The sequence below is a fragment of the Biomphalaria glabrata genome, chromosome 17, assembly GCF_947242115.1.
Source record: "Biomphalaria glabrata chromosome 17, xgBioGlab47.1, whole genome shotgun sequence".
In the NCBI taxonomy this organism is placed as follows: Eukaryota; Metazoa; Mollusca; class Gastropoda; family Planorbidae; genus Biomphalaria; species Biomphalaria glabrata.
The window spans coordinates 28,379,874-28,398,198 of NC_074727.1; the positions used below are offsets into that span (position 1 = coordinate 28,379,874).

Genomic DNA, 18,325 nt, shown 5'->3' on the forward strand with positions numbered 1-18,325 from the left:
AAGCACAGCTTCAAGAAAAATCTATTTTGTTTGTGTATCTCCCAGTTGTTAAGCTACTGGCTGCTCAAACTAATAAAACAGATTGGGATGGTTGCCCAGCCACTCTGTAATTTACATTTTGAATGGAATGTCTAATACTTGCAAGTGAAGTCAACAGAATCTTTTTTGATAAAACTCGTCTAGCATTCTTTATCAAGAGACTTAAACAAAACACTGCCCCCCCCCCTTACATATGAAAAACTATATGTAGAGCCATGGGCGTAGCCAGGATTTTTTTTTTTTTGGGGGGGGGGGAATTTTTTTCTCCCCCCCCCCCCGACCCCCCGACCCCCGGCGAAAAAAAATTATATCTATTTATGTGTGTGTGTGTGTGTGCGTACAAAATCTTTATTACATTCTGACCCTTCATTCTTTCGCTAGGAGCTCCACCAGCGCGGGGCGAAGCCCCGCCGCCAAGCACTATTTCTGATATTAAAAACCAACAAAATGCATATTCTGAGTGTCGTAAATTTGCTTATTTGGATTGTCACCCCTTAGTGTTTGTTACACTTGTTAACCTGTGTACTGACCGTATTTCGTAGTCCGTGTTGTGAACTCTACTATGTGTGTAGTTGTTTGTCATTCAGTGAAATAAAGCTTTGAATGTAACATGGTATTGTTATTATTAAGTACAACAATTTATTTCACTGAATCTGTCTAAACATGGATAGACTACTTCGGCCTGAAAGGTTCGATGTGGAACCTACCGCACCTCAAGCACAAGAAAAGTGGCTGCACTGGTACGAAACATTTAAAAACTTTCTGTCTGTAGTTACTATAGAAAATGTAGATAACAAGAAACTACTAATTAACTACATTTCGCCATCGGCGTACCAGAACACCCTGCTGATCCTGTCGCTCCCCAGTGGCCTGATCTACGAGCCTCGATTAATTCGACTCAAACAAGACAAGAGGTAAGCGCTATATCTATCAAGTGTTACTTCTGTGGCAGAGGAAGACATCCTCGTAATGAGTGCCCCGCACGTGAAGCCACATGTAATATGTGTGGCAAGAAGGGACATTTTCAGAGATCTTGCAAAACAAGAAAATCTACAGCATTTGCCCTCGCTACGTTGCACTCTTTAGGACTAGGCAAATCAACCTCCTTGATTCTTCTCAATGGGGTGCCACTTAAAGCCTTGATAGACACTGGAAGCTGTGAGAGTTACGTGGCAGCTCGAGTTGCCAGGAATCACAAATGGCCGATAAAAACCTCCGTGGACAGAATATTTATGGCTTCTACTCACCTGTCTCGAGTTACTGAAGGCCATATCTTTGCTACCATTCAACTCAAAGATGAAAAATATGAAAATATTAAACTGTCACTCTTAGGTGGATTGTGTTCAGATGTTATTATAGGTTTGAATTTCATAAGCCTACACGAGAATCTACAGATTCCCTTTAGTGGGAAGAGACCACCTCTGTGCGTAAGTACCCTTAGACCAGCCAAAGTAGAGGCGCCTAGTCTTTTTGGTAACTTGTCTCCAAACTGCACCCCAGTGGCAACTAAGTCACGCAGACACTCATTACAAGACATTAAGTTTATTAATGCTGAGATTCAGAGATTACTCAAAGAAGAAGTAATAGAACTTTCAAAGTCCCCCTGGCGGGCACAGGTTCTAATAACATCCAATGAGAGGCACAAAAGACGTATGGTTATTGACTATAGCCAGACGATCAACAGATTTACGCTGCTAGACGCCTATCCCATGCCAAGAATGGATGAATTAGCGGAGAAGATATCACAGTTTTCTGTCTTCAGCACTCTGGACCTCAAAAATGCTTATCATCAGATCCCGATTAAAGAAGAAGAAAAGCCATATACAGCTTTCGAGGCTGGGGGTAGACTTTACCAGTTTCGAAGAATTCCAATTGGAGTTACAAATGGAGTGGCTTGTTTCCAGCGAACCATAGATAAAATAATCGAAGACGAGCAACTAGAAAATACATTCGCTTATGTGGACAATGTGACCATCTGTGGACATGATACTGAATCTCATGATAGAAACCTGCAGAGATTCTTCAAAGTAGCTCAGAAGTATGGCATTACCTTCAACGAAGCTAAAAGTGAGATAGGAACACATAGCGTCAGACTGCTGGGATACGAAATATCTAAAGGTCAGCTCAAGCCTGACCCTGAAAGATTCACAGCCTTGCGGGAATTAAATGCTCCGTCGAACCTGCGAGAACAGAAACGAATAGTGGGCCTGCTGGCTTATTATTCTTTATGGATTCCTAACTTCTCAGACAAAATCAGCCTCTTAGCTAGAAATAAACGGTTTCCTGTCCCGGAGGAAGTCAAACAAGCATTCCAGAACCTAAAGGACGAGCTCGAGGAATCCGCCGTGTACACCATTGATTACACTCGCCCGCTAACAGTGGAGACAGATGCGTCTGACATAGCTATAGCAGCTACACTTAATCAAGATGGCCGGCCTGTGGCTTTCTTTTCCCGGACACTATCGCAAAGCGAAAGACGGCACTCATCAGTGGAAAAAGAAGCGTATGCAATAGTAGAATCTTTGAGAAAGTGGAAACACTTTCTTATTGGAAGACCCTTTACCCTTGTCACAGACCAGCGATCCGTGTCCTTTATGTATTGTAGACAAAATAAAGGCAAGATCAAGAATGAGAAGATCCAAAGGTGAAGGTTAGAGCTATCCTGCTTTCACTACGACGTCGTTTACAGACCAGGTACACAGAACACTGCTGCTGACACTTTCAGCAGAAATCGCTACTTATCCTCAATGTCACGTAACGACCTAAAATTACTCCACAATAGTTTGTGTCACCCTGGTGTAACAAGAATGCTACATTTTGTGAGATCAAAAAATCTACCTTTTTCCACCGATGACGTCAGAACAGTGATCGACCAGTGCCAGTCATGTGCTGAACTTAAACCTCGATTCTTCAGGCCGCCAATAGGACAATTAATCAAAGCCACTCAGCCATTCGAAAGAATAAGCATGGACTTTAAGGGACCTCTCCCTTCCAACTCACGCAATAAATATCTGCTTACCATGATCGACGAATTCTCTAGGTTTCCTTTTGCCTTTGCATGCCCAGATATGTCATCTGCTACTGTTATTAAATGCCTAAATGAGTTGTTCGCCTTATTCGGGCTACCTTCCTATGTCCATACCGACAGAGGTACTTCCTTTATGTCTGTTGAAGTACAGAAGTACCTTAACGAAAGAGGAGTTGCTACGAGCAGGACCACGGCTTACAATCCTAGAGGAAATGGTCAAATAGAGAAACTGAACAGTACCCTTTGGAATGCTATAGCCTTAGCTTTACACTCCCAGGACTTGAGTACGTCTCAGTGGGAACTAGTATTGCAAGACGCGTTGCACTCAATTCGGTCACTTCTGTGTACGGCGACGAATAAAACTCCACATGAGAGACTCTTTGGATACTATCGCAGAAGTACTTCTGGAACATCCCTACCAACGTGGTTAACATCTCCTGGCCCCGTGTTGTTAAAAAGAAATAATAGATCCTCTAAGTATGACCCTTTAACAGAGGAGGTAGAGCTGGTGAACAGCAACCCTCAATACGCTCTTATCAAAACATCTACGGGCCGAGAAGAAACAGTTTCTTTAAGATTGTTGGCGCCCAAAGAAAAAGACTCTTTCACAGAGAATGTGAGACCCCCTGTGCTGAGAGACGGTTCCCCCAGGAATGCGACACCCTCACTTCAAAGCGAAACAGAAAGCAACACAGAGAACTCTTCTCTGAACCCTTCTGTTAACCGAACAACCAAACCACCCCTATCGGGGGAAGTGGACCCGGTCGAAGCCCCTACCATCGAGTCACCAAGTAATGCTGTTAGTACTGATACTGATTGTACTAATACTGCCGATCCAAACTGCCGATACAACCTAAGAGAACGAAAATCAAGACCCAACTACAGGGTTTAACAGACTGATGTGTTCGATAAACAGTTGCTGTATAATAGACTAATGTGTTTGATAAACAGTTTGCTATTAACCAGTATTGCAGATGTGTTTAGATGCTTATGTTTTATTAATCATTGTATTTGCTTTGACTACTTAATGTTGTGTTATATGTATAAAATTTAAACGTGGGGTGAATGTCGTGAATTTGCTTATTTGGATTGTCACCCCTTAGTGTTTGTTACACTTGTTAACCTGTGTACTGACCGTATTTCGTAGTCCGTGTTGTGAACTCTACTATGTGTGTAGTTGTTTGTCATTCAGTGAAATAAAGCTTTGAATGTAACATGGTATTGTTATTATTAAGTACAACACTGAGGTATCTACAGTGCATTTTCCTGCTATTAAAAAGTTCTATTTCAAAAACCCAATGTGTTATTCTTACTGACTTAGACACTCCCTCGTCTTTCAGCGCATTTGCCATCAATTTGTTTTCATAAAATTGTAGACTCCCCGCCATTACTAGCAAGGGAAGGGGGTCTGGGGGAGCGCCAAGCACTATTTCTGGTATTGAAAGCCAACAAAATGCATATTCTGAGGTATCTACAGTGCATTTTCCTGCTATTAAAAAGTTCTATTTCAAAAACCTAATGTGATATTCTTACTGACTTAGACCCTCCTACGCCGTTCGGAGCATTTGACGTCAAGCTGTTTCCATAAAAATCTGTCACTGGTAATGTCTGAAGCCTCTTCCCACCTACTATGAGGACCTCCAGGAATGAGTGGCGTCAAGTTGTACTAGGATATCATTGCAACTCTTCTTATGCTTAATTCATTTTGTCGGAGAACATTTCCCGCAAACCTCATGCGTCGTTCTCTCACAATCTTACTAAGGGGTCGACTCCCAGTTCGGCATAGGATTTCCATGATTTAGACCCGATCTCTATAACTGACTCCTAAAATCTGTCTTAGCCATCTTTGTTGAGCTACATTTAGTGTTTTTCAATTTCGGTAGATGACTATTCACTGCACTTTATTAATGGAGCCCTGCCACTGGTAAAAATGTGTAACCTCTCTTGAATACGCTCTTGGAATTTAGTGACTGTAGTTTGCTTTAGATTTTATATCGAATAGAGAAGTTTTAACGTCAAAATCTTCTGTTGGGGGTTTTCCACCTCAAAATGCTCTGTAGGGGGATCTTAAACTCAAAACCATCTGGAGGGGTTTTAAACTTTAAAAAAAAGCCATCTGTAGAAGAAGGGTTTAAACTCAAAACCCCCGATTGGCTTGGCTACGCTCAAATAATTTTATTGTGTAATTTGCTTTTTTTTTATATTGAAGATGTATTTTTAGCACCAAACCCCTCTGAATGGGGGTTTAAACTCAAAACCCCCTTCTGCAACGTTCATAGCATTTTGAGTGCGAAATTTGCTTTTTTTCTTACACTAAAGATGTATTTAAATTTATCCTCAAACCCCACTGGAGGGGAGTTTAAACTCAAAACCCCTTTGACTACACTCATAACATTTTTAGTGTAAAATTTGCTTTGTTTTTATTATTAAAGAGGTATTTCTTACCTTCAAACCCCGCTGAAGTGGGGTTTAAACTCAAAACTGAGTCAAAACAATTTAGCCACGCTCATAACATTTTGAGTGAGTAATTAGCTGCTTTTTTTATATTAAAGAGGGGGTTTATCGTAAATTTTAGACGGGGTTTTAAAATCAAAATCTTCCTTAACTGTGCTCTTGGAATTAGGGGATTTTCGTTTGCATTTTTTTTTGGTTTTGTTTTATAGAAGAGGGGGAGTTAACTGCAAAAACCCCAGGTAGGGGGTTTAAAACTCAAAACCCCTGGTAGGGGGTTTTAAACTCAAAACCCCTAGTAGTTTTTTTTAACTCGACCCCCCCCCTGGTAGGGGTTTTAAACTCGAACTCCCCTCGGTAGGGGTTTTTAAACTCGAACCCCCCTGGTAGGTGGTTTTAAACTCAAAACCCTTAGTAGGTTTTTTTTTAACTAGAACTCCTCTGGTAGGGGTTTTAAACTCGAACCCCCCCCCGGTAGGGGTTTTTAAACTCGAACCCCCCTGGTAGGGGGTTTTAAACTCAAAACCCCTTTGGTTGTGCTGGGGCAAGTGATGGTTTAGTATTAAAATCTCACCTAAAATAAACAAAATCAAAGCAAAAAATCAGTCACTAAATTCCGACTCCCCCCCCCCCTGGGGGGGGGGATTTCATTTCGGGGTCAAACCCCCCCCTGGCTACGCCCATGTGTAGAGCACTGCCTGATTTGGAAGCCACTGTGCAGTTCCTCTCAGATATTGGTCTAGTCATCTCATGAGAAAAAAGAAAATCTAGCATGATTTTATTGGGCATGAGAAGATATAACTATGGGTCAACTTAAATTGCAAACATATTGTCAGAATTAGAACTATTAGTAACATGTTTGTAAAATATTTGTTTTGTAAGGTCCGAATAACTCTGCTATCTGAGCAGGGAAGCCGCTCAGGGCCTCCAATTGGCCTTGCACAGATCTAAAAAAAAAATGTTTTATAGAATAGTACAACTTGATCAAATTTCACGCATAGCATTGTTCTATGTGTTCTATGTCTACTATGTATTATTAATACTAGGTGGATTGTTATTCAAGCTTTCAAAATCCTGGCCAACACTTACTTTAATCCAGTCTTGAAAAATACCAAATGACCTTGTCAACTTTAAAGTGTTTGAAGTCTTGAGAGTTTGAAATCTGAGAGTTATAGAAATGTACTTGCCATAATGAAAGTTACAACTGTTTATTTGGATGGAGTAGCATGAATGATAGATGGTACAGTGTGGGTGAATGATTGATGGTACAGTGTGGCATGGGTGAAAGATGGTACAGCATGAGTGAATGATGGTACAGCATGGATGAATGATGGTACAGTGTGGGTGAAGAAATATATATCCAGATCCTCTTTCGCAGAGTTCACCTTCATCTGCAAGCCGAGTCTCGCTTAGTGCTGCTATGTCTATGTTGTATCTGTGGAGCTCCCTGGCTACTAGTGTAGTTAGTCTTTGTGGTCTATCAGATGTGTCGTTGTCAAGTAGTGTGCGCACATTCCATGCCCTATGGTAAGAGGAACTATCCTCGTCTTTTTCTTTGAATTTCGACCGCTTGTAAAGGGTTCCCGCCAACTACGGTAGGCTGGCTAGGTTAGTTTAGAGCAGGCAATTTTTGGGGCACCTTTTCTAGCCATCCTCATGCTATGGAGGTGAGCAGTGCACTCCTAAATAGGGCTGCTCAGCCGCTCAGGGGGCTGTCGGACTCCACTGCTGCTCTGTGTCAGTGGTGAATGACCATATGGCCTGAGCCGCCTGTGTGCAGGGTTGAAGTTACACCTTCCAGTGTGCCCACACCTACCACTTCTCTGCTTGTCTGTCGCCACAGGGGTGTATGGGGTATCTAGGAGGGGTAGCACCTTTTTTGAGGGTAGCTTGGCTCACTCTTGGTCCCCACTCGGTACCCAACTCTCACCTGTGGTTCCCAGAAGCTGTAGCATGCGCAGCGGCCACACCCCGCAAACGGCTTTGACTGGCCGGCTAAACCAGGTAGAGGGTATCTGACGTGTCCATGGCACTCAGTACACTGAGGTTCTGTCAAACCTAGCAGGTGAAGTCTGGACTTGGCGGCCTGTGCGTAACGTCACAAAACTAGACAAATCGGACAGAAAGGCAGATACCAGCACAGTGCTGTGGAGCACTCTAGAGCAGGACAAGACACACAGAAAGTCTCTGGTCATCCACTGCACCCAAACTTGTTCCCTGACGTCTTGACCAAATCTCCTCGAAGTTTTGGTCATTCTCAAAGTTTTGGTCATTCTCAAAGTTTTGGTCATTCTTGAAGTTTTGGTCATTCTCAAAGTTTTGGTCATTCTTGAAGTTGTGATTGCTAAAAAAAAACTATTGAAGAAGTTCTGTGACAAGTTGTCTTCTCTTGGTGTTCTTTCCATTGAGAAAGAAACAGTTGAGAAAGACATGTACGCATTTCATCAGAAGGCCAGAAAAATGAAATTTTAGTAATAAGTGTTATATATATATATTATTGTTAACTGATTTACATAGAACTAGACTATAGTTTTTATCTTTGTTTAATAGTTTGACCCATAAAAGTGTTTTCTGGATGTAATGGGAAAGACAACCTAATAAAACATTTTGTTTGTTCATTTGAAACATTTTTTGTTTGTCATTAGAACCTGTATCTACAGTGCATTTTCCTGCTATTAAAAAGTTCTATTTCAAAAACCCAATGTGTTATTCTTACTGACTTAGACACTCCCTCGTCTTTCAGCGCATTTGCCATCAATTTGTTTTCATAAAATTGTAGACTCCCCGCCATTACTAGCAAGGGGGTCTGGGGGAGCGCCAAGCACTATTTCTGGTATTGAAAGCCAACAAAATGCATATTCTGAGGTATCTACAGTGCATTTTCCTGCTATTAAAAAGTTCTATTTCAAAAACCTAATGTGATATTCTTACTGACTTAGACCCTCCTACGCCGTTCGGAGCATTTGACGTCAAGCTGTTTCCATAAAAATCTGTCACTGGCAATGTCTGAAGCCTCTTCCCACCTACTATGAGGACCTCCAGGAATGAGTGGCGTCAAGTTGTACTAGGATATCATTGCAACTCTTCTTATGCTTAATTCATTTTGTCGGAGAACATTTCCCGCAAACCTCATGCGTCGTTCTCTCACAATCTTACTAAGGGGTCGACTCCCAGTTCGGCATAGGATTTCCATGATTTAGACCCGATCTCTATAACTGACTCCTAAAATCTGTCTTAGCCATCTTTGTTGAGCTACATTTAGTGTTTTTCAATTTCGGTAGATGACTATTCACTGCACTTTATTAATGGAGCCCTGCCACTGGTAAAAATGTGTAACCTCTCTTGAATACGCTCTTGGAATTTAGTGACTGTAGTTTGCTTTAGATTTTATATCGAAAAGAGAAGTTTTAACGTCAAAATCTTCTGTTGGGGGTTTTCCACCTCAAAATGCTCTGTAGGGGGATATTAAACTCAAAACCATCTGGAGGGGTTTTAAACTTTAAAAAAAAGCCATCTGTAGAAGAAGGGTTTAAACTCAAAACCCCCGATTGGCTTGGCTACGCTCAAATAATTTTATTGTGTAATTTGCTTTTTTTTTATATTGAAGATGTATTTTTAGCACCAAACCCCTCTGAATGGGGGTTTAAACTCAAAACCCCCTTCTGCAACGTTCATAGCATTTTGAGTGCGAAATTTGCTTTTTTTCTTACACTAAAGATGTATTTAAATTTATCCTCAAACCCCACTGGAGGGGAGTTTAAACTCAAAACCCCTTTGACTACACTCATAACATTTTTAGTGTAAAATTTGCTTTGTTTTTATTATTAAAGAGGTATTTTTTACCTTCAAACCCCGCTGAAATGGGGTTTAAACTCAAAACTGAGTCAAAACAATTTAGCCACGCTCATAACATTTTGAGTGAGTAATTAGCTGCTTTTTTTTATATTAAAGAGGGGGTTTATCGTAAATTTTAGACGGGGTTTTAAAATCAAAATCTTCCTTAACTGTGCTCTTGGAATTAGGGGATTTTCGTTTGCATTTTTTTTGGTTTTGTTTTATAGAAGAGGGGGAGTTAACTGCAAAAACCCCAGGTAGGGGGTTTAAAACTCAAAACCCCTGGTAGGGGGTTTTAAACTCAAAACCCCAAGTAGTTTTTTTTAACTCGACCCCCCCCCCCCTGGTAGGGGTTTTAAACTCGAACTCCCCCCGGTAGGGGTTTTTAAACTCGAACCCCCCTGGTAGGTGGTTTTAAACTCAAAACCCTTAGTAGGTTTTTTTTAACTAGAACTCCTCTGGTAGGGGTTTTAAACTCGAACCCCCCCCCCGGTAGGGGTTTTTAAACTCGAACCCCCCTGGTAGGGGGTTTTAAACTCAAAACCCCTTTGGTTGTGCTGGGGCAAGTGATGGTTTAGTATTAAAATCTCACCTAAAATAAACAAAATCAAAGCAAAAAATCAGTAACTAAATTCCGACTCCCCCCCCCCCGGGGGGGGATTTCAATTCGGGGTCCGCCAACCCCCCCCCCCCTGGCTACGCCCATGTGTAGAGAACTGCCTGATTTGGAAGCCACTGTGCAGTTCCTCTCATTTATTGGTCTAGTCATCTCATGACAAAAAGGAAAATCTAGCATGATTTTATTGGGCATGAGAAGATATAACTATGGGTCAACTTAAATTGCAAACATATTGTCAGAATTAGAACTATTAGTTAAATGTTTGTAAAATATTTGTTTTGTAAGGTCCGAATAACTCTGCTATCTGAGCAGGGAAGCCGCTCAGGGCCTCCCATTGGCCTTGCACAGATCTAAAAAAAAAATGTTTTATAGAATAGTACAACTTGATCAAATTTCACGCATAGCATTGTTCTATGTGTTCTATGTCTACTATGTATTATTAATACTAGGTGGATTGTTATTCAAGCTTTCAAAATCCTGGCCAACACTTACTTTAATCCAGTCTTGAAAAATACCAAATGACCTTGTCAACTTTAAAGTGTTTGAAGTCTTGAGAGTTTGAAATCTGAGAGTTATAGAAATGTACTTGCCATAATGAAAGTTACAACTGTTTATTTGGATGGAGTAGCATGAATGATAGATGGTACAGTGTGGCATGGGTGAAAGATGGTACAGCATGAGTGAATGATGGTACAGCATGGATGAATGATGGTACAGTGTGGGTGAAGAAATATATATCCAGATCCTCTTTCGCAGAGTTCACCTTCATCTGCAAGCCGAGTCTCGCTTAGTGCTGCTATGTCTATGTTGTATCTGTGGAGCTCCCTGGCTACTAGTGTAGTTAGTCTTTGTGATCTATCAGATGTTTCGTTGTCAAGTAGTGTGCGCACATTCCATGCCCTATGGTAAGAGGAACTATCCTCGTCTTTTTCTTTGAATTTCGACCGCTTGTAAAGGGTTCCCGCCAACTACGGTAGGCTGGCTAGGTTAGTTTAGAGCAGGCAATTTTTGGGGCACCTTTTCTAGCCATCCTCATGCTATGGAGGTGAGCAGTGCACTCCTAAATAGGGCTGCTCAGCCGCTCAGGGGGCTGTCGGACTCCACTGCTGCTCTGTGTCAGTGGTGAATGACCATATGGCCTGAGCCGCCTGTGTGCAGGGTTGAAGTTACACCTTCCAGTGTGCCCACACCTACCACTTCTCTGCTTGTCTGTCGCCACAGGGGTGTATGGGGTATCTAGGAGGGGTAGCACCTTTTTTGAGGGTAGCTTGGCTCACTCTTGGTCCCCACTCGGTACCCAACTCTCACCTGTGGTTCCCAGAAGCTGTAGCATGCGCAGCGGCCACACCCCGCAAACGGCTTTGACTGGCCGGCTAAACCAGGTAGAGGGTATCTGACGTGTCCATGGCACTCAGTACACTGAGGTTCTGTCAAACCTAGCAGGTGAAGTCTGGACTTGGCGGCCTGTGCGTAACGTCACAAAACTAGACAAATCGGACAGAAAGGCAGATACCAGCACAGTGCTGTGGAGCACTCTAGAGCAGGACAAGACACACAGAAAGTCTCTGGTCATCCACTGCACCCAAACTTGTTCCCTGACGTCTTGACCAAATCTCCTCGAAGTTTTGGTCATTCTCAAAGTTTTGGTCATTCTCAAAGTTTTGGTCATTCTTGAAGTTTTGGTCATTCTCAAAGTTTTGGTCATTCTTGAAGTTGTGATTGCTAAAAAAAAACTATTGAAGAAGTTCTGTGACAAGTTGTCTTCTCTTGGTGTTCTTTCCATTGAGAAAGAAACAGTTGAGAAAGACATGTACGCATTTCATCAGAAGGCCAGAAAAATGAAATTTTAGTAATAAGTGTTATATATATATATTATTGTTAACTGATTTACATAGAACTAGACTATAGTTTTTATCTTTGTTTAATAGTTTGACCCATAAAAGTGTTTTCTGGATGTAATGGGAAAGACAACCTAATAAAACATTTTGTTTGTTCATTTGAAACATTTTTTGTTTGTCGTTAGAACCTGTGCAAACTTTGTGTCTTAAGACATTATTACTTGAACGGAGTCATAACTGATTCAAACTGATGACTATATCACCTGGAAAATTATCCAATTCATACAGACTTATCAATATTCTATGTGGAAAGAGAGGCTAACCAACATATTCTTGAAACTGGGCCCACAGGGTACGCCACTGATTGTTCCTGCTGGTGTGTGTAAGCCAGGTCGTCTCTTTGTTATCAGTGTCCAGTGGGTTATCTGCTCCTGGTCTGTCTTGATGAGCCAATCGTCTGTCTAGCAGAAACAAGAAGGGAGTTAACAGCCTTGTCTCTGTTCGGACTTCAAATGTGTCTGTCTCTTGTCAGCCATGCACTAGTCTGCAAGTCATCCCTTTCCAACTCTAAGATACAAGACTTCAAATGTATCTGTCTCTTGTCTGCCATGCACTAGTCTGCAAGTCATCCCCTTCCAACTCTAAGATACAAGACTTCAAATGTGTCTGTCTCTTGTCTGCCATGCACTAGTCTGCAAGTCATCCCCTTCCAACTCTAAGATACAAGACTTCAAATGTGTCTGTCTCTTGTCTGCCATGCACTAGTCTGCAAGTCATCCCCTTCCAACTCTAAGATACAAGACTTCAAATGTGTCTGTCTCTTGTCTGCCATGCACTAGTCTGCAAGTCATCCCCTTCCAACTCTAAGATACAAGACTTCAAATGTGTCTGTCTCTTGTCTGCCATGCACTAGTCTGCAAGTCATCCCCTTCCAACTCTAAGATACAAGACTTCAAATGTGTCTGTCTCTTGTCTGCCATGCACTAGTCTGCAAGTCATCCCCTTCCAACTCTAAGATACAAGACTTCAAATGTGTCTGTCTCTTGTCTGCCATGCACTAGTCTGCAAGTCATCCCCTTCCAACTCTAAGATACAAGACTTCAAATGTGTCTGTCTCTTGTCTGCCATGCACTAGTCTGCAAGTCATCCCCTTCCAACTCTAAGATACAAGACTTCAAATGTGTCTGTCTCTTGTCTGCCATGCACTAGTCTGCAAGTCATCCCCTTCCAACTCTAAGATACAAGACTTCAAATGTGTCTGTCTCTTGTCTGCCATGCACTAGTCTGCAAGTCATCCCCTTCCAACTCTAAGATACAAGACTTCAAATGTGTCTGTCTCTTGTCTGCCATGCACTAGTCTGCAAGTCATTTCCTTCCAACTCTAAGATACAAGACTTCAAATGTGTCTGTCTCTTGTCTGCCATGCACTAGTCTGCAAGTCATCCCCTTCCAACTCTAAGATACAAGACTTCAAATGTGTCTGTCTCTTGTCTGCCATGCACTAGTCTGCAAGTCATCCCCTTCCAACTCTAAGATACAAGACTTCAAATGTGTCTGTCTCTTGTCTGCTATGCACTAGTCTGCAAGTCATCCCCTTCCAACTCTAAGATACAAGACTTCAAATGTGTCTGTCTCTTGTCTGCCATGCACTAGTCTGCAAGTCATCCCCTTCCAACTCTAAGATACAAGACTTCAAATGTGTCTGTCTCTTGTCTGCCATGCACTAGTCTGCAAGTCAGCCCCTTCCAACTCTAAGATACAAGACTTCAAATGTGTCTGTCTCTTGTCTGCCATGCACTAGTCTGCAAGTCATCCCCTTCCAACTCTAAGAGACTTCAAACACTTTGAAGTTTACAAGTTCATTGGTATATTTCAAGGCCGGATTTAATTGTGGGGTCCCCAGCCAGGATTTTGTGGAGTTTCCTACACTTTTTTTTTTGAAAGCTTTAAAAGATCCACATGTTATTAATAGTACATAGTAGACATAGACCATAGAGAATTTGATCAAGTTTTGCTATTTTATTAAAAAAAAACATTTTTTAGACCTATGCGAGGTCCCCACAATCTTCGTGTTATTTAATTGACCCATTGTTCTATGAGTTAATGTCAAATAAAGTCATGCTGGAGTTTGAGCTGCCCCCATTGAATCTGTTTGAATACAACATCCATGAGTCTCTGATCTCTTGCTGTAGCCAATGATTGAACGTTTTGTTTTTCCCTCCAAGGCTCAACTCAAACAGAAAGAAGCACAAAGAAGAATACAGTCAGTTGTTAGCTGCAGCAGTGGATTACAAATCTGAGGACTCTGGGTCTGAGGTCACTCTACAAGAGGAAGAAGCCATTGAACTATTAGGTAAGTATGAACATTCCATAGTGCTGTCATGAACATTCTGTACTGAATCAAACATAATGTTCAATTAATGTGATCAAAATTAGGGTTTTGGAAAAAAAAGCGATGTTTAGTTTTGACATGTTCAAAGTGTTCTGCACACATTTGACTAAATGATGACTTCCCGCCCCCCCCCCCCTCATTCAGCGCATTGGGCAGTCATCTGTCCCCACAAAGATCTCTGTCACTACTGGTAATGTCTTCCCTCCTGGTGTTCTCTGCTCTGAAGTCCTCCGTGAAAAAGTGGTGCCAATTATATCAGAAGGTCCTTGTTTGCGCTTTCCTCGTATTGACCTCCATGTCATCGCAACTCTTGGTATGTGTAATTCATTTTGTCAGAGAACATGCCCTGAAAACCTTATGCGACACTCTGTTACTACCTCATTAAGTGTTCGACTCCCAGTTCGGCATAGGATTTCTTTGTTTGCGACCCTTTCTATTTATAACTATAACTTTATACATCTATCTTTGCCATTTTAGTTGAGCCACACAGTCCTTTCTCAATTAGGCCCCAGATGCCTCGCATTGCTGTTGGGGTGACCAAGTAGGTGTAGGTCTCGAGTCCAATCACTTGGTTTGTCCTTGAGAGAATGCTTCCTGCCTTTGGAACTCTACGTCATGGAAGGCATTCTCTCCTTGTTAGGCTAGAGACACGGATGTGCTGTATATATAGGTATGTGAACTTGTCCAACTCTGTCTCGCCAAGTCTGACGGGGGCAACCTTTTGTCTTATATTCCACTCGCACAGTTCTAGTTTTATCCGAATTTATGCGGAGGCCAATGCTGGATGCCTCTCTATCTAGGCTCTCCGTCATTTCTTGTTTGCATTTATTTGCCCTGAATATGCGGGCACGACATAGCCTAAATTGTGCCGATGTGCCTAAACTTAAAAACTCAAACTCAAACCCTGAATATGTCGCAGAATATGTAGGTCACATGTGGGGCTGCATAGCCATAGAAAATACTGCATTTCTCATTAACCTTTGGACTCGAAGACAAGCCTTGTTATTATTTGTAGACCCGAGAAGTGCAAGATCCATGGCGAAGTCCAATTCCTACTTTCGGTTTTGTTCAGGCCATGGAATAGAATGAAGGCAAGTCTGATCCATTGCTCTTCTCATTATGTACAGGACTCTCCCCTGTTCCTGTATTCATGCAGCCTCTAGACTCTGACTGTACATCAGGTGTTGTAGGATCTGGATGAATTTTTCTGGGATTCCATATTCTCTAAATATTTTCCATAGTGATTCGCGTTTGAATAATATCAAACACTTTATTAAAGTCTACGAAATTGATCGTTAGCCATTGTTGGTATTCGACACTTTGTTCTATGATATTTTGTAGAAGGAAGATCTATGTGCTTGCTCTTCTCTGAGCCTTTCGTCTGCAGACTGTTGAAGCAACAGAACAGTGAGTAGGGTAATAACCCTCCAGTTGTTTGCAATCTGCCAGGTTGCCCTTGCTTTCCAATCACTCCTTTTTAGGAAGCTTTCCAATCACTCCTTTTTAGGAAGCTTTCCAATCACTCCTTTTTAGGAAGCTTTCCAATCACTCCTTTTTAGGAAGCTTTCCAATCACTCCTTTTTAGGAAGCTTTCCAATCACTCCTTTTTAGGAAGCTTTCCAATCACTCCTTTTTACCAGTTCTCATGGACTTTAGAAGTTCGCCAATGGAGATTTAAGAGATCAGTCATTCTTGTAACAATGCACTGCCTCCTTTCTGCTGACATGTCTAGCCTTGGTGCTTTTTTGTTCTTTAGGACAGCAATGGTCATGGTTAACTCCTCTGTTGTAATAGAATATGTCTTGACCTCGAGATCATTGCCAGGAGAGTGGTGCTTGAATGTGTAAGTCAGGTCTGGAGACGGTTGGTTAAGTGTCTCTTTAAAGTGCTCTACCCATCTTGCATCATGTTCTTTTTTCGTTAGCAAAGTTTTGCCTTGCTTGTCATTTATCGGTGCTCCATGTCCACTCTTTGCTCCAGTGAGATCTCGGACAATGGAGAGTCTTTGTGTTATATCAGCAGGCAGCTGCTTGAGCCACTTGACCCTTCTGTTCATTGCATTCACGTTTATCCCACTGACAACTTCTCTTTACTTTCAGATCTGCTTCCCTAGAGGCTTCTTCCGTTAGGCTTTGATCCTGTCTTGCATTTTTTTCTGGTCTGGTCTGTTTTGGCATCTTTCCTCTCATCGATCAATGTCCATGTTTTGTCTTGACTGTGTTCTTTGTATGGACCTCGACTGATGACTTCTTCCGCGCAGGTCTCTCTGAATTTGACCTACTTGTCTTCAAGGGTCAATATATGTACTTTATATGTACCGCATTGAAGCGGTTCTTTTGTTTCAATCGGAACTGTACTGCAATATTGCAGTCTTTGAGCTTGACCACATGAATGGCCTGGTTCTTCTTCTATTACTTAATGATAATATTGACAAATATTTCGTTACAAAACTGTATTTAACAAATGGTCACTTTGTTTCATCCAAAGTGCTGAAAGTACTCATTTTATTTCTTGATTTCCATTACACTTGTGATTACATGGAGAGCTTGTCATGTTGGGCCTCGCTATAAACAGACAATGGAAAAAAAAAAGGTTAAAAGTTTCTTCCCTCCTATTTAAATGAGTTTCTTGACTAAAAAAAATACTGCTAAGACCTATATATATCTTCTGTTTACAAATAAGAAGGATACCAGTGGTTCACGTGATTTTTTCTCTTATGCGATTGGTCGTCACTGAACGCTATCACACTCATGTCAGTGTCTATTACAGATGCTATTACTAGTATTTGTACACATGACATGCTACTGCAAGTATTAGAACACATGACATACTATTACGAAGACATACTTTAACACTTTATTACTCTTGCCTGGAAATATCAAAACCAATAACTAGCTCATGCCACATAAAGACACTAACTAGCTCATAACACATAAAGACACTGACTAGCTTATAACACATAAAGACACTGACTAGCTCATAACACATAAAGACACTGACTAGCTCTGCTAACACATAAAGACACTGACTAGTTCTGCTAACACATAAAGACACTGACTAGCTCTAACCTTCTGGAAGAACACATCGTAAATGAAATCAGAGCTTCTTCATCTTACTTTTTTTGTTCATGTTGAGGTGTAAGTTTTAAACAGCTGTGTAAAAAGTTCAATTCAATTAAAAGTTCAAGTTTCCAAAGTACTAAGCTCAAGTTCCTATAGTTCTAAGCTCAAGTTTCTATAGTTCAAGTTCCTATAGTTCTAAGCTCAAGTTCCTATAGTTCAAGTTCCTATAGTTCTAAGTTCAAGTTCCTATATTTCTAAGCTCAAGTTCCTATAGTTCTAAGCTCAAGTTCCTATAGTTCTAAGTTCAAGTTCCTATATTTCTAAGCTCAAGTTCCTATAGTTCTAAGCTCAAGTTCCTATAGTTCTAAGTTCAAGTTCCTATAGTTCTAAGTTCAGGTTCCTATTGTTCTAAGTTCAAGTTCCTATAGTTCTAAGTTCAGGTTCCTATTGTTCTAAGCTCAAGTTCCTATAGTTCTAAGCTCTATTTTGTTCCTGTCTCCAGAGAATGCTGATGATCTGAAAAATGAGGGAGTAAGAAATATTCCAACTTCTGGCTTGAAGCTTAGTCAGGTAATGTTTTTTGTTGAAAGTACTTAGTCAGGTAATGTTTTTTGTTGAAAGTACTTAGTCAGGTAATGTTTTTTGTTGAAAGTACTTAGTCAGGTAATGTTTTTTGTTGAAAGTACTTAGTCAGGTAATGTTTTTTGTTGAAAGTACTTAGTCAGGTAATGTTTTTTGTTGAAAGTACTTAGGTAATGTTTTTGTTGAAAGCATTTAGTCAGGTAATGTTTTTTGTTGAAAGTACTTAGTCAGGTAATGTTTTTTTGTTGAAAGTACTTAGGTAATGTTTTTGTTGAAAGCATTTAGTCAGGTAATGTTTTTTTTGAAAGCATTTAGTCAGGTAATGTTTTGTTGAAAGTACTTAGTCAGGTAATGTTTTGTTGAAAGTACTTAGTCAGGTAATGTTTTTTTTGAAAGTACTTAGTCAGGTAATGTTTTTTTTGAAAATACTTAGGTAAAATTTTTGAACTACTTTTATTCTAAATTAGGAAGAAAATTATT

The 18,325-nt window shown here is 40.9% G+C and overlaps 1 protein-coding gene across 5 annotated transcripts in view; it reads left to right on the top strand.

The window, feature by feature from the left end:
• LOC106052226 (uncharacterized protein C8orf34 homolog) overlaps window positions 1–18,325 on the top strand; it is a 64,569-nt gene that overhangs the window by 14,936 nt on the left and 31,308 nt on the right. For all 5 annotated transcript variants that reach the window (XM_056015290.1, XM_056015289.1, XM_056015286.1 and 2 more), the window contains exons 7-8: window positions 14,035–14,162; window positions 17,766–17,833. In XM_056015290.1, coding sequence (XP_055871265.1) covers window positions 14,035–14,162; window positions 17,766–17,833 — 196 coding nt within the window. The remainder of the gene's footprint in view (window positions 1–14,034; window positions 14,163–17,765; window positions 17,834–18,325) is intronic.